The following is a 16,709-nucleotide window of genomic DNA, read 5'->3' as shown; positions in this document are numbered from 1 at the left end:
TTCTACAAACCCACCGAGTCCATCACCTCTCTGACCCAGTCCACCCTCTCACTCTTAAACTCTGACACCAGCTCCTGTTGCAAACTGATTTACTCAAACTCAACTACTCCAAATCTGACATTCCCCTAACAGGCCCAAATCCCTCATTTCAACAGCCAAAGACTGTTGTATTTGTCCCTTCACAACTCTACCCTCTTCCCCCTGGTGGAACCTTGGAGTCATCATAAACTCACACCAAAGCTGTCACAAAAACAGCTTTCCTCCATCTCAATATGATGGCCAGTCTGCGCCCCTCTTTCTTTCCCTGCAGCTGAAACCCTCATCCACACCTTCATCACATCCTGCATCAACTTCTGGAACAGCCTCCTGTATGAAACAACCAATACTCTGCTGCCCCCCTCCTCACCTGTGGCCGTGCCACATCACCCCATTCTCCAAGATCTCCGCTGGCTTCCTGTCCTATACCGCATCAAATTCAAAATCCTCCTGCTCACCCACGAAGCACTCCATAACCAGGCCCAAGCTTCACCCTTTCGACCCCTCCTGCACCCTCTGCTCCTCACATGCAAACCTCCTTAACATCCCTTAGACCAAGCACTGAGCCTGGGGGGACAGAGCTTTCTCTGTCGCCGCCCCCTCTCCTTGGAATTCTCTCTCATGACACTGCAGACCCTACCGCCTTCAGCGCCAAATGAAAAACACACCTGTTCCACGCAGCCTTTAAAATGCAATCTCTCTTAAACATCCTCCTGAAGGCTTTTGTGTCCACATTTACTGTTTTTCAGTATTGACCTATAGTCAATGTATGAAATAGATGAGGTGCTGTGTTATTTGATACTTTTATAGATAAAGCTCACTGAGTTCATCCATGAGGAATATTGATGAGGGAATATCTCCACACGCCAACGGCACTGTGTGCTGACGGAGGCTCTGCACCTCCGGCCTGGGCAGCCTGACAGCTCCTGGTTTAGCACTTGATAACGTGATTTAGAGAAATAAAAGTTCACTGGCAACTTATTTTTTCTCTGTTGTAAACAATTTTTCAGGATTTGAGTCACAAACTAGAGTTGAAACTCCAGTAACTTTTTAAAACGTTTACCTGATGGAACTCATTTGAGCTCACACTGCACCAGTCTAACCAGCTCTCACGGAAAAGAAGGGGGGGGGGGCACACGTTGAGATGAGAAACTGAAACTCAACTATGGTCACAGAAATGAGGTGCTGTAGGAAAAATATTCAAGGGAGCCATTTTACCTCAGCTCACCTGAAATAAAGTCATGCCAGAGCGCAAAATCTATTTTATCTTCACAATAGAGACTATAAAGTATATAAAATTCATAATTACACAGTTGAAATCTAGTAAATAATAATCCAAACAAGAAAAATAAATACATTTTAAAAAATTGCAATTTTTTTTTTTAAAAAATTGAAATTTCAATAATGTGGGAAAATTCAAATAATTTTTAAATCTTCAAAATTTTGCATCATTTAAACAAAAATGAAATTTCAAAAATCTTTGAAGTTTCAAAAAAGTTTTGAAAAGAAAAGATTCAAAAAGTTAAAAACAAATGAAATTTATGAAAGTTTTGAAAAAATTCTAAAAATCTAGACATTTCAGAAATTAGCAAAATTTCATAGTTTTTTTTAGTTTAAAAAATTTGCAAAACTTAAAAAAGGAACCCAATAAACTTACAAAAAATAATCGTCTTTGAAAAAATACCTGAAGTTGATAACATAATATTCTTCAACTTATCATTTTGAGTTGTTTGCTGATGTCCTGCCATATAACAAGCATGTATATAAAGCCGCCACGTTATCAGTGAACTGAATCCATGCTTTTAGAATTAAAATCTGTATTTTCTTCAAGATTTGTCTTCTTGTAGATTAAGTTATTCTAGCAGGGCTGTAAAACCTGAGGTTAGCCACAGGTGCATGGAAAGTTGGTGGACTGTTGATGTTGTAGGAGGTGAAGTAGAGCAGTGGCAGGATTTATTGACAGATGGGATGAAGATTTAGTTCAACAAAATGTTAACACATGATTTTATTTAGTGTCTGTGTCTTTAATCATCAACACCTTCTGTGAGAAAAATAAACATTTATTTCAGTGATACTTTTTTAAAGCTATAAGGAGCCACTGCAAAGGAGTCAAAGGGCCACATGAGGCTCCAGAGCCACAGGTTGAAGACCCTTAATCTATAAATACAGTAAAACAAAAAACAAATCATTCTAAAAAAAATACCACTTATAGTCCAGTGCAGCTTATATATGTGTTTTACCTCTTCATGACACATTTTTTTACTGATGCAACATATAGTCCAGAAAATACAGTAAATGAAGCGTCCTATTTGGCCATACTGTTAGCAGCAAAAAAAAAAAAAAAAAATACAGCATGCATTTTAAATTTGTGTGAAAAAAACTGTCTTTGTTTTCATCCCAGTAAAACAAATCTCAGTGAAAGTCCTCTCGGCACCTACCTTCTCTTATTGCAGTGAAAGGCGTTCCCTCCTCCTCCTGCAGACGGATCACCTTCAAGGCCACCAGTTTCCCATTCACCCTGAACACAACACAGAGCACACGCTGACTGTTTGAATCCCTGGTTTGTGTTTTTTTAATTGTTCTAAGTATTAAAATCAGTGAAGCTGGAGAAGTGTGGGGTTTGTTAAGTGACTGAAATGTAATTCAGCGGCAGTGGAGTGGGTCTTGTGTTCACTGACACAGGATTTAAAGTGAACAAAGTTTAGCTCATCAATCAAAGCTGGACTTTTCAGAATTTAATTAAGAAAAAAAAAACAAGACAGAAATCTTAGCACCGTAAACACTGGGACGTAACGAATAGAGGAATGGATAAAACATCATTTGAACTGTTGTTAGATATGGCAGTGCACATGTTCAAACAGGCAGGATAAAAAACATCCACGGCTCAGTGTTATTACTGTTCCAGTTAATGAGCTCAGTCAGGTCTAACACTGCTCCTGAGTAATTAACTGTAACATTCACTGCCTGCTCCACAGGCTCATAGAACTCCACAGAAGAGTGTCATACGTGCTCTACTTACTTGCTCTTTCCTTTGTAAACTGTGGCATATGAACCCTCTCCCAGTTTCTCCAGCTTTTCATAAGAATCCGCTTTTCCAAACTTGGGGCTTGTGGGCTGAGGGAAGAAGACAGAACAAGATATGAAAAGTTAATATTAGAGGGATGAAATGAGTAACCCTGAAAGTAAAACTCTCTGAGGATTTCACAGAAGACGTTACGAGTCTGTGCGTGATATTAAACCTCTCTGCTGCATCGTCAGGGAGGAGGAGGGAGCATCTCCATAACTCTTCATAGGAGAACTCTGAAGAGGAGTTTTCATTTAATGGCCTCCCCATAACTTTGTTTTACACTGTTCTTTGTCAGCATTTTACACAGAATTACAATTGAGGAATAAAGAGTTCTTATTTAGTTGGGATGTAAATCTAAAAAAATACCTCTACTTTAAAAAACACCTGCGTGTACCTCTGCAGACTCAAACCTTGCATGCTTTATTAGTCCCCAAGCAAACTGAACGCTCAAAGTTTGCAACAGACCAGGACAACCTTTAAGAAGCATGTTTCTAACATCACAGCACACCTCCAGAGAATGTCTCTGCTGCATCTGCACCATCCGCCCCCGCTTCATTGTTTACCCTGCCTTCCTCTGCAGCTGAAATAAGCTCAGAGTTTCTGAGAGCTTCTCTAAACAAATTAGACGTTCCCCTGGGGATCCAGCAGGAAGTGAAACTCTATCTGTGAAACTACTCAGTTGGACAGTAAGATATTCCCCTCCTGGTGGCCTGTGGAGCCTCTCACAGAGACTCATGTTCCTTTCCTCAACACCAGGCTGAGCTTAGAAAACAAAGACGTTCTCATACATTTTTCATCCATATATTCAGTCTTTTTCTGACGCAAACATCCTGAATTAAACATTTTAAAATGGCCTTTATTTGCATGAATGTGAGCTTGAATAAAAAATGAAATATCTTCTCTTGAAAAGACATCCTTGACTTTCCTAGAGGTATGTAAGGTCGCAAGAAAAATCACCTAAAAACTTAAAGACTTTAAATCTGCATTAAGAGCGACAGGTAGAAACTATTTACCATTTAGGAAAAATAAAAATACAGCTGTCTTAGTTTCTTTCTGCACCACTGTTTAAAACCATCTTTTAACACAAAGACACTGCTTGCAGAATTGTTGAAAGTATGTAAAAACAGAGACGGTTCAACATCTGTCCTCAGTGGAGTCTCTACTCTGTCTGGTCTTGTTTAAGGGCAGAGCAACACTTGACGGTCACAACCCTCTTTGTCAGTCAAACTTTATCTGAGTACACAGAACAGCTCCTAAAAAGCACTTGGAGGTACTCTCACAACAGAACGGCATTGAGCTCGCAGGTATAGATGATTGTTGTAGCACAAAATGGTAAATTACTGCTGTGTTTTTTTGCTGCACTAATCGGTGGGACTGAGAAAAAACATTTCATATGCTTTTCACTACTAAAAATGACCACAGATTGGAGAGAAGAGTGTAAATTGTTCTCTGAAGAATGGAGAACACTGTAGTAAGCTATGCTGAATCAGGATTTCCAAGGCAATAATCTGTCATTGATCTCAACTTTTGAGTCTGATCACAACATTTCCTGTCAGGTAGGTGTGTTCTCTGCCCTTAGCACCTTAAAGTCACACTTTAGTAAAAGTGCATTCATTATTATAGAGTACAACTTTGAGTCAGAGGTAATTCATGGCAATAGATAATACATAATGTAACCCACTTTAAAAACCCATGGTGTAAATAAATAGAGTTGTCATTAAAATGAGCAAACAAGTGATTAAAATGCATAAATATGATTATATGGTTAAATGTATGTATTTCATTGATTGAGGGTCAGTTAAAAACGTTTTGATAGCCCTTTAATGGAAACATTTAAGAGTCTGCCTACAGAAAAAAAAAACTGACACTTCCCCTTTAAGAGACGCGATGCGCTCGCATTGTCATAACTCAGCTCAGAGCGCGAAGCAGATAGCAGATAGCAGAGGAGAAGCAGTGAGTTATCAGTGAACATTAAACTGCCAGAACCTATAAAAAGAACGTACCTGGTCGGGATTTATGAACACCTTATCCTTAAGAACCACAGCGGTTTTGGTGAGTTTAAACTCCTTTGGCTGAAACTTTGTCCATGATGTGTTTTTTGCCTGTGATGCTTGTATGTGAGTGAACGGACATTAGCGTGAAGCTAAGAGCAGCATTACAATTGTGTAGCAGACACATTGACTGTAAAACTTTATTGAATAGATTTATATTTACAGAGTAAATTTATTCTTTTTCTCATGGCCTGTTGTGCAGGTCGGGTTTTCCCCCTTGTCGTCGCCTGGATATCGCTGAATGTGTGAAACCATTCCCACACGAGGAGAAACAAGATGGCGAGCCAACCCATAGACAGTGATCTCAGAGCCCACGTTTCCTCGTGCCAGTGACAAGATTTGCTGCGCGTTGATGGACTTGGTAAACTCGCTGCCAGAGCGGTAGGAGTATCGGATACATACCTTTTTTTTTTCCCTTTTTTTTCTTTGTTCCTTGGAGCTAAAATCACTCAGAAACACACCTGGGTTTTGAACTGAACTGGATACAAGATTTTGAACTGAACTTAAGCTTGAAGTTGGAACTAGGTTTGATTTATTTCAAGCAGAGTTTAAAGTTATACCTTATACTGTGTTTTATTTTCATAACTGTCACGTTTATGATTTACACTGAGAACGGTATATTATATCTCATCTTATTTGGGTTATAGATTTTAAAACTAAGATACTGATCTTTCATCTGGGAAAAGAAAAAGAGTTAACTCGAGAAAGATAACAAGACTTAATTAGGAACAAATTGTTTACTTAAATTAAGATAGTTAATTAAAGACTGGTCTAAAATAAAAATATTAGCTGTCTTATTGAAAGTAGCAATCCCAACTAGTACTTACATCCAAACTAAACTAGTTCTAAAATAGTTTATGGAGATTAAAAGGGAAATCTGGTTATATATCTGTTTCATTCTGTGAATTTCTGTTACCTTGTTTACACCTGCAGGATTAAAAACTGTGTTGATGTTCATTATACTGCATTGATCAGTTTGCAATCAGTAAAGCGCAGTGTTTTGCATTTAAAGTATTCTGGTCTGTGGTCTGTTTTATACATTTACTCCCACTCCTAACCAACCTAAAACTGGTCCATTAGCTTTACTGTTGTATAAGTTGATACAAGTGCTACAAAAAGTAAAACTCAGGGTCTTTCAGAGGCTTTTCTAAAGTGAGCCTCTCCCAAAAGAACATCCATGGACCTCCTGTTCCATGAAAATTATAGCAGTAACATCTTGGTTTGATACCTTTGGGTAGAGGATGCTAACTCCTGGTATGGGTTGCTCCCGCTTATTAGGTGTAACTTTTCAAAATATCTTTCTGTTTCTGGCTGGCTTTCACATTGAGTTTTAGTGTATTCTGCCTTTTTACCACACTCTTTGGCCGATAAGACATTTTAAAATCATATTTCACCGCGAACTTCTACCTCCGTCCATTCAACATTTACGTTCGCGTACCTCCAAGGCATCTGCAAATCCGGGTAACTACCCCGATCTTGACGTCAGTGCAAGCGCTCTTTTTGCAGTTTCAATCATTTCTTATCAATTTTCAAGGGACAGGAAATGTTTTCCAGTGGATATTGATAAGAGGAGTATTTTAGGTTTGTCTGTTAAAGCTATATTAAGTTCATAGACGGGAAGATAGTCCCGATGCTAATCGCGTTAGCCCGTCAATCAGATTTTCTATTGACGTTAGCAATAAGCTAGCAGACTTTCGCTAACCAAATCTAGCTGGTTCAGAATCACTTTCCTGTGCTCAGTTAGGCAGTTTAAATGGTTTTATATTTGCTTCCCTGTGCCTTTGTGTGTTGAGTCTAAATACATGGCAAAACCAACAACAACTGTCTCTTATTTCAAGCCGAGCTGGGCACCTACCTTCAGAGAGGACTCAATGGAGTTCATTAGGGGTTTCCCAGTGGTAATATGGGTGGGGCAATGCTAGGGACTGAATAGCGACTGCAGACAGCAGCGCAGCTGCATCAGAGCCAAAATAACTCATTTAAACTGATTTCTTAGCGGCTGTCAGATTACAAAAAAGGCCAATGCCAATACGCCTCAAAATGCAGAATGATGATGATTGGTCTTCCTCTAGGACTCATTAGAGCCCCCAGGGTGCTGGGTCAAGTCTGTGCGCACAGATCACCAAAACATACACCTGATCAAAATTTTAAGTTCAGTTGAAAAATTGCAGGAATTTACATTTAACAAAAGTTCTAAGTAAAGCTTCAAAATGCAAAAGACAAAAAAAAAGAAATGGGAGTGAGGCCAAAAAGGAAAAAAGTGAATGAGAAAATTGTTGAAAACAACAATCAAAGTGAAACAGTCCGTTGGTCAGCTGGTCCAAAATCTAAGCCCACAGCCTATACAAGACCAAATCTGCTCTAAAATGTGGATTCAGTGATTTTCTGTCAGGTTTTCTCTCTGTCATGACCTCCTGATGACAAAGGCTCAAAACTTTTCTCTCTTTGAACGTGGTCGGATTGTTGGGCTGCATCAGCAAGGCCTCTCACAGCACCCCATCGCTGCTGACGTTAGACGCAGTAAGACAGACATCCCACTGGAGATGCTTTCACGGGGACACAGTGGAGGGGGTGCCATCATGATCTGGGGGGGCCGACACCGTGTGTTTAGGGGGCTGCTTATCAGGGTTGGGACGACATGCTTTTCTCCTGATTCAATTCTTTTATGAGTTTTGGCCTGATGATTCAATTTGAATTGCGAGTCTTCGATATTTCTGATTTCTGCAATATTTTGTTTACTGTTTTAACACCAGACCATGTGATAAAGTTAAATGATGTCCACAGACTAGATTTTCCCAAGAAAATTGTTAAACGAAAAATCAATTCACATCATTATTTTTACCCCACCCTTACGAGTCATACTTTTTTTTTTTTTGTATTTTTCTGTTTATCTCTCTGTATTTTTGTTTGCAGCAATCTTTCAGATGTTCCTGTTCTTTAAATTATTGTTCACAGTGATGTTGGAATAAAACAAAGATGGTTTACAGATGCCTCAGAAGTGAAAAACGTCCGACTTTACAGTGCCCTGCAGGTGAACACAGGTATCCAGAGAGGACGCTCCAAGCAAAGCTGGCCCAGCATCCACGGAGAAAAAGTTCACCTTCACTGCAGCTGTTGACCTTTGATCTCTTCTATGTTTTGTCATGTAGGAAGTGAGTGATTCATAAAGGAGTTAGGTATTCAACACTGAATCTAAAATCAGAAACGCTGATTTAGTGCTTATACTCTGGCAGATTTTTATCTTTTTGAACTCAGGAAGTGTTAATGCTGCATGGACACCTTCAGCTCTGGGTACAGACCTCGTCTGGTTTCCAAAGAAAGCCAGCTGTCCCCTTCTTTTCACTAAAGATTAAACAATGAGGAATCTGAAATAACTGCACAGCCTAAAAGAAGATCATGAAAGAGACAATTTACACATTTTCATAATCAGCCCTGACACAATTCATTAGTGTCTCACAGCGGTGCTGGCAGGCAATCAGTCAGGCCTCATATCACACTTATTAAATCTTGTTTGTGCGCACGTTCATTAGCTGTTTTTAAATTTGGAGCCAAATTAAAAAAAGGAAACCAAATAGTTCTAAAACCTGAAAATCTCATTTGCATGATTAAAAAAAAAAGAATAAAAGTGTGTTATTCGTAAACAGCCTTCAATTAACTGCTGTAAACAGGAGGAAAAATGTGTTTTCAGAGAGAGGGAACAAAACAAGCTTCTCTGCCAAAACAAGACACCTGAAAAATAAAGATGTTGTCAGGGGCTTTGGCAGCATTTGAAAAGATTTAACCGTATCAAAACCAATCAAGAGCTTTTCATAACAATGACACTGTGTTATAATGAGAAAACAATCCTTTTTATACTGCTTCTACCCACCATTGTGCAAATAAACTTATTCCACACCCACTGACTAAAAATCGAGACAAAAGCAGGAATTCAACTCTATGCTCAAATATCATTAATTAACCATAAGATTTCACATCTTGGTTTCAAACTCTAAAAACTCCAACATTTGCACGTTGTAGAAATCTCTGAACCTTTCTGTAAACTGGTTCTTCTTAAAATAACACAAGATTTTCATGAGACTTCCCGAAATGATGAGGTCATCGCATATCAATCTCCTAACTGGTTCACGAAACGTTGGAGGGGCGGGCCTCAGACACCAAGGCCTGTCAACAGGCCTCCAGAAGGCTGGCCAATCAGAGTGAAAGGGGTTGGTGGAGCGGGGAGTCTTAAAGAGACAGCAGCTTAAACAAAGTGTTTCAGACAGAGGCTGAAACAAGAGTTTTTCCAGAGAGAAAAAAAAATAGAGATTTCAGTGAGCTGTAAATCATGTGAAGATACTACAGGGTACAAAAGAGACAGGATGAAGACTGAAGAAAGCACAACACCCCTCTCTAAGAGTTCTTCTGTGTGAAGACATAAATAAGAGTCATAAACAGTTTATCAGTCGGAAAAAGAAAAATATTTATTCTAAAAATGAGATAATGATTTTAAGCAGGCTCTAATGCACTTCCCCGGATCATAAATCAGACTCATATGAATGTCAGCAACCTGATTTCCATTCTCACATCTTATCTCTGTCCAGTCCAGCTGACATGATTTATCAGGTATTCATCTCATTCAGTCTGGTTTTGTCATGTCTCATACCAACGACAGTGATATTGAAGGATGATGTGTCACCCCGTGACTCAGGGCATGTCCTTATGGAAAAATGACTTCAGTGTGTTTCCCCTCCACAGCTGTGTCCGTGGCTATGACAACAACCTGCTGTTCCTGCTGTCTCTCTGACACACTATTCCACTGAGATCCTTCACCTCATGGACTAGGACTCTTTCTTTCTCAGAAAGTTCTCAGTGGAATTATCTGAGGGATCAGAAATTCACTTGGAGGGGGAATTTCCATGCAGCAAATGCTGGATGTTAAAATGCTAAGCCCTTACCCCAGCTGGTACCATTTATAACCTTAGAACCCCTTATGACATCATCACCTGTGAGGTTTCCATGGTGACAGATCATCTGCATTAATTTCAATGGGCCAAAAATGTTTAGAAAATGTTGAATATTTTAAAAAGTACAAGGGTTAGAATTGTAAAACATACACCTGCAGTTATTCTGAACATGCTACAGATCTTACAATTAGAATGGCAAAGATCTGTAAACATTTGGAGGAGGGGTCTCTCCCAAAAAACATACAGGAGAATAATAAGGTTTTTTTTTTAATTGTGACAATAATAAGGAATTGAATCAAATAACTATAATTTCACAATCAATGTGCTTTTGTACTTCTTTCGTTGTAAAACAGTATATTTGAAAACTTACAGATGACAACAGTATTTCTATTCTTTATTAAATCTGTCATTTTGATTTGACTTTACAGAAACATAAAAAAGGTTTTGAGAATCAGAAATAGACAATTAACTTAGGGCAGCAGAGACAAACGCCTCACACTGGCAGGTGGTTTAAGTAAATTTGTTAAGCACTGTAAGTTTTCACCCTCATTCATTAACCTCTCACACACACATAGGTGAAGGTAGACTAACACACAGCCTTTCTCTGTGTGGAGCTATGAGAGCGGACTTTTTGCTGCAGGACATGGAGTACACTTGGTTCTGGTTTTTGAGCGCAAAGCTTTGTGGTTCCCAGGAGAAAAAGTGGAACCTCTACAGATACCTGTGTATCACCTGCTGACTCCTTTTCAAGCCTCTACCACCCTGGATGGTCTATAAATACTAAACTGGAGGGATTGGCTCTGATATCAACAAACACAAAGACTCGTTAATTATCATCATAGATAAATAAATAAATGAAGGAAAAACCATCTCTACCCCCACCTTATCTCAGAACTAAAAGCTGTGTTGCCATAGCAACACAGGCACAATTGTCGACTGTTTTCTCACCAACTGTTTATCAATTCAAGCAGAGGAGACGTCCTACCAAGTCCTACATCAGCAGCACCGTTACTGACGCCGTCTTTTCCTCTCGTCCTCCTCCTGATATGTGATCTTCTCTGTCGTTGCTGAGAGCCTCACGCTGGGATTGTTTCTCAGACATCAAAAGTCAGGTACAGTGAGAGAGGAGTCTGAAGGAGTCACAGCGAAGCTGAGTCTCAAACCTCATCTGTTAGCACAGCGCCACGCTGAACACTGTGCAGCACAAACTACAGGAACTCTGACACAGTCATCTCCTGACTTCACACAGAAGTTGAGCAGTTACTCTGAATCGAATTCTCTTTGTCTGATTTTTTTTTTTTTTTCGGCTTAGAGCATCACCATCTGCATGCCCTGTAGTAGTTTTGCATAACTCACAGCTCAAATAAATCTCTATGTTTCTCTTTCTGGTTTGGTATTCAGCCTTATTTCATCCTCTGAAACACTTTGTTATAGCTGTTGTCCCTTTAAGACTCTCCACCCAAAAACCCCCTTCCTCTGATTGGCCAGCCCTCTGGAGGCCTGCTGGACAGACCTTGGTGTTTGAGGCCTGCCCCTTCAATGTTTCATGAACCAGTTATGAGATCCTTATGTGAGTATGTTTCATGAAGATCTTGTTTTATTTTAAGAAAATCTACATCCTAAGTATGAACATCCTGAAATCCATTTTTATAAAAATGGAAAAAACACTCTACTTTTTATCAAAGCAAACAAAAATGAATCTCTGTAAACTTGGCCCGCTTTTCTTGACCATCCTTTAGTTTCACACTAAACACAGCAACCACTGGATTATTAGTCAGAGTAGCATATAGTTTAGGGATAATACCTGCTGTCAATAACTGTGACTCTAGGTTATATTAGAACCAATTTCAATTCTAGCTCTTAGCCCTTGGTTTTCAGTGTGCGTGTCTAGTGGAGGAGTGTCCCAATTCTCCGTATGATCAAGAGAAAGCTACACAGCCCTTGAAACAACGACAAACCCAGACCTCACTTGAACGTGACATGGATTCTTTTTTTTTTTTTTTTTTATCAGATATCCAATCTGTGTTCCTCCATGTAAATACAAGTCATGTTTTGAATCGGTTGTAATTTGAAATCACAACCAAATACTGCTACAGCTAGTAACAGCTACACTAATGTGTGACATCTGTTTATGATCAGATTGTAAAAATGAGTTTGTTTTGGAAGGGGATAAACAGCTGCTCAGCCTACGACAGCCAGTGAGTGTCTCTGGGTGATGACGTAGCAGGGACCGAGTGGCGTCTCTTTTCTAAAGGCTGGTACAAATTACAGGATTCTCCAAAACTTTACACATTTAGAGACCACACACTTGATGATAACAAAAGACAGATCGCACAAGAGCTCTCTCTCCTGATCTTATAGTGTGTGGTCTGCACTCTGAGGACACCACACACTAACAGACTCTTCAGCAGAGCTCCAGCTTCTTCAAGCTCAATATTCCAAATCTCACGTAGTAAAACGTGACTTTGGTGTAAACAAACATGACTTATGAACGGTAAAGAGCAAAGATGTTTGTTTTCGGACACAAAAGAAAAGGACTTATGGAAAAGGTTGTGGAGGTAGTGCAGTGTTTCTCATATATTTTTAGACCAAGGACCACTTATTCCCCCAGAAAACTCTTGCGGACCACCACGAGCTAAATAGCCCCAGAACAACACCCCAGAGAACAAACTCATATGCTATAAATTCAAATCATACATGTTACAACCTGCTAGGGCTGCAACTAATGATTATTTTGGAAATGGATTATACAACAATTATTTTTTCAATTATAATTATAAATTTAATTTCTTTAATTCCCTTTATTCAGGACAAGTTTTTTTTCTTTTTTTTTTTCAAAAAGACAGAGACTAGAGACTAGTTTGGTGTTTTGTTTGTTTTCTTTTAGAATGAGGGAAGAAATGGGCCTTAAAAATCTGAGTATAACTACATTATTGATACATAGATTTAATCAATTTGCGTAGTAGCCGAACAACTCGCACCCACACCCCCTCTTTTTTCGTGAATGTTCCATTAAAAAAACACAATTTCCTCACGGTCTTTGCGGACCACTCGGGGCCACAATTTGAGAAACACTGCTGTAGTGTGTACCCACCTTAAAAGATGTTTATTTACTACTTCCTCTTACTCCATAAAACAGAAGGCCAAAGAGTGACAGTTTGGATCAGCCCTCAGCCTTGTCTTGCCTTTAGTCCACTCCACTGCACAACAGAAGATAGTCATGGCTGAAAATGTAGATTACTGTTCACGAATATCCAGTAACCGAGGTTCCTCTCGTAGGAACGCCCCTGAGGTGACTCATCTCAAATCACAGAGTCACTGATATTAAAGGCTAATGCTATTACTTAACACTACATAACTTGTATGCCTCCAAAGCTTGAACATAATGCATAAGCAAAAAGCATCGTAGACCAATGCCACCACCATAACTTCTACTGCCCTCTGTAGTGACACCACAGTGACTGAGAAAGGCTGATGGGTCTCATCCTGACAACTCTCACCAACCCCTAAAACCTAAAACTACTGCAGACTTTGGAATTTCTGATTGATCCAAAGCAGAATCAAAGTTGTGCAGCCATTCTGTGGTCTGATACTATCTGACATCAAGGGAACTACTTCCTTTTCCATCTGCTGCTCATGTTAAACCGTCCAACCAACAATTTCAGGAGCCAGAATCAGGCTGGACGGCACAAAAGCTGATGGGTGATGGTTTATTTCAGCCAGTGTGTTCCACCATTTTGCTTCCAGTGAAAATCAGAACGCTTCCAAAACCCAAGCTCCTGTCCTGCACATAGATTCCACATTCTTATTTATATATCTGTTATTATAGGTTACGTAACTAAGTTTTTCCTGCAAAGTGTACTCAGACATCCTCATCAGGTGTTAGAAATCAGATGGCTGGAAAAAGAAGTGTTAGTACCTCCTTTATTCACGTGTTGGCAAGTGGTTGTGAGGCCATCTCTGCATCAATACGCTCCAACACTCCCTGGCTAAAATGAGCTTCAAGTAACGCCTGTGATGCATCATGCAGTGCACCATGGGTAATGTATTTTAGGTGTTACCATGAATCAATAACAGAAACTGTGGAGGACAGGAAAGAGGACTGGAAGCTGGTGTAAAGACAAAGTCCTGATACACTGAGGAGATTAATCTAGATATGGCACAGTGAAGCATACTGGCCCATGAAAGCAGCGGTCACAGCAGAGTGCACATTACTACAGGTGCCTATCAGGTCTTCAATGACTCTGTACAAGAGCTGTACTTACAGAACTTGGGCTGGAGTGTCGGCGCAGTTTAGGCGACTCCTTGCCGGAGGACGAGCTCTTGGCGTTGATGCAGGCATTGTTCTCAGAGTGGACCCTCTTCACCTGGCTGGCAGGCTTTTCAAACGGGTCGAAGCCGCTCTGCGTGCGCTGCACTCTCACCTTCTTGTCCTCAGGGATGGTGTCCAGGGGCTTGATGACCGAGTCCGTTCCCTGGCAGCTGCGTGTGGACATCTTTGTGACACATATCTGTCGCATGCGGGGAAAGAAAAGAAAGAGGGAAAAGATGAAAGTGAGCTTTAAAGGAAAAAAATCCATCTGCGATTACCGGTGTTCAGCCAAAATCTGCCGTGCCCCCGCCTCGCAGATCCTGCCTGGTTTTCATCTCTCTGTCAGCCTGGGTCTCTTCCCTCCCTGCAGAGCCTTGCTGCTACCTCTCTGCTCAGATGAGAGCCTTTTTATCTTCATCTCTCTTTTCTCTGATCAAAACAGCTCCAGCCTCTGTCACACAAGCACACACACTTACTCTCACACACCGCCGGCTGCTGTTTCTGCTCCCGTACTGAACATTCACACAATTCTCCCCTATCTCTGACACACATCTACTCTTCCCTATATTGTGCAGACACGCTCCAGATTGTCTCCAACAAGCCTACCGGGCACACACGCAGCCCTCCACGCTCCTCGTCTATTTTCCAACACAAAGCTTCTTACCAGCTGCTCCTCCGCCGTGGACTGTGTGTACCGGACACAAAAGACGCAGGCGGCATGACATGTTTTGCCACAGCTCCCTGCAGATTAAATATTTAGGCCTGGGCTCCCCTGCAGGAAGAACTTCTAATTACTCTGATACACAAGGAGGAGTCAAGTATCAGCTCCCTGGTTGTTCTTTAGGATAGGCCTGGTTTCAGTGGACACCGCAGAGCATTTCCCACAACACACCCCACTCTGCTCTGATGCTAATGTGGAAACTTCCTCAATATGAAATATGTATACAAATATTTATTAATAATGTAGTTTATGTTTCCATTATTCTCACCAAGGTATCTAAACATTTATGTTTATTCCAGCTATGTCCAGGTTATGTGTAGAAACATTACATTGCTATTTCTTCCACCCTAAGAAGCCGTTTTCAGCAGAAAAATAGGTATTAGAAGATATTTTTCTACAATAATGGTAGAAATTTTCAAATTTTTCATGTTAATAGTTTTGATTTTGAAAGGCACTTCATTACCCCCATCAGTGTTTTGTGACCTCTCCAGGGAGTCCCAAGCATCTTGGAACCACCCACCAATACAACCTACATTTTCATTAGTTTTCTGGTTGTTTAGCAACAAAACAAAAGCCTGTTTTTTATCAACGCAGTGTTAAATGATTGATTCTGAGTGGTCAAAACCCCATAAGCAGCCATAATCAAATGAAAAGTGGAGCAACATCCTGTCCTGCAATCCAGACACAGACAGTTTTAACCAGAAGAGGTAGTGATAACAGCAAAAGTGTTCAAAGCTGTGTCTCATTAGAGCAATCAATTTATCTTAGCAAATAAATCATCTTTGGATCAGTAAAATCAATTTCCAATCCACATTTTGTGTCCTCATGTTTATGTCTTTGCTCAGTAGTCCAATAAATGGGACAATTTATAATGAACCAAGTCTCTGATCTGAGCTGCATGTTTTACACCAAAAGCAAAACAACAATGTTTATAAACCTGCAGCCCTCATGCTCCTTGATTGCTCTACTTGGCATATTCCAGTTTTTAACCTAATCTCAACCTAATGAAGCAATTATTTGGGCATGTTAAAGGAAGAGTCTGCAGGATTTTCCTAAAAAGTAAAACATCAACTTTTACAGGAATAATCCTGCTCAGTCGTCTCCTCTGGGCCTCTATACATGTGTGTTAGTGTCTGTGTCTGCCTGAGCCCCTCGCCTCTGCCTAGATGTTGATGTTTTGGTTGTGTCGGGATGTTTCTGGGAGGAGAATAGGCGTGGTTACATCATCCAATCACAACAACAAACAACCAAAGTGAAACAAAACACCAAACAGATAAAGCTTTTTTGCCAAATGAGGGTGAGGCTTGGCTCGACTTTCACTTGTTTTCAGGAACTTGGAGAGCAGCACGGGACGAAGAGCAACATGAGTTAGCTTTCTGCTAACCAGGTATGTGTCAAATACCTGTGATAAGCTTGTGCTAACATGCTAAGTCAGGTGCACGGCTCTCGAGTCTCTCCCACATGGAAATGCAATGCTACAGGTGGTTGCTGGAGGCTGTGAGTGTGTTCGCGTAGTCACGGTTGAAGGCTGTGGGTGTGTGCTGCCGCTGGCACTGAGCCAAGGGGGAGGAGCCCAGTT

At 40.4% G+C, this 16,709-nt stretch overlaps 1 protein-coding gene across 4 annotated transcripts in view; it reads right to left on the bottom strand.

Moving 5' to 3' along the window:
* Window positions 1–16,709, bottom strand: part of cdk14 (cyclin dependent kinase 14) — a 300,539-nt gene that overhangs the window by 196,606 nt on the left and 87,224 nt on the right. For 3 of the 4 annotated variants that reach the window (XM_074682607.1, XM_074682608.1, XM_074682609.1), the window contains 3 exons: window positions 14,363–14,608; window positions 3,056–3,150; window positions 2,475–2,554 (listed from right to left, as the gene is read on the bottom strand). In XM_074682607.1, coding sequence (XP_074538708.1) covers window positions 2,475–2,554; window positions 3,056–3,150; window positions 14,363–14,608 — 421 coding nt within the window. Of the gene's footprint in view, window positions 1–2,474; window positions 2,555–3,055; window positions 3,151–14,362; window positions 14,609–14,885; window positions 14,905–16,709 lie in introns of those variants that run through there. The other variant, XM_074682610.1, reaches the window with a different exon arrangement.

The sequence above is a fragment of the Halichoeres trimaculatus genome, unplaced genomic scaffold (assembly GCF_033239565.1).
Source record: "Halichoeres trimaculatus isolate MK-OKI-2021-1 unplaced genomic scaffold, fHalTri1.1 fHalTri1_scaffold_12, whole genome shotgun sequence".
Lineage (NCBI taxonomy): Eukaryota > Metazoa > Chordata > Actinopteri > Labriformes > Labridae > Halichoeres > Halichoeres trimaculatus.
Note: the sequence above shows the minus strand (reverse complement) of the source record. Positions and strands in the feature narration are given on the sequence as shown.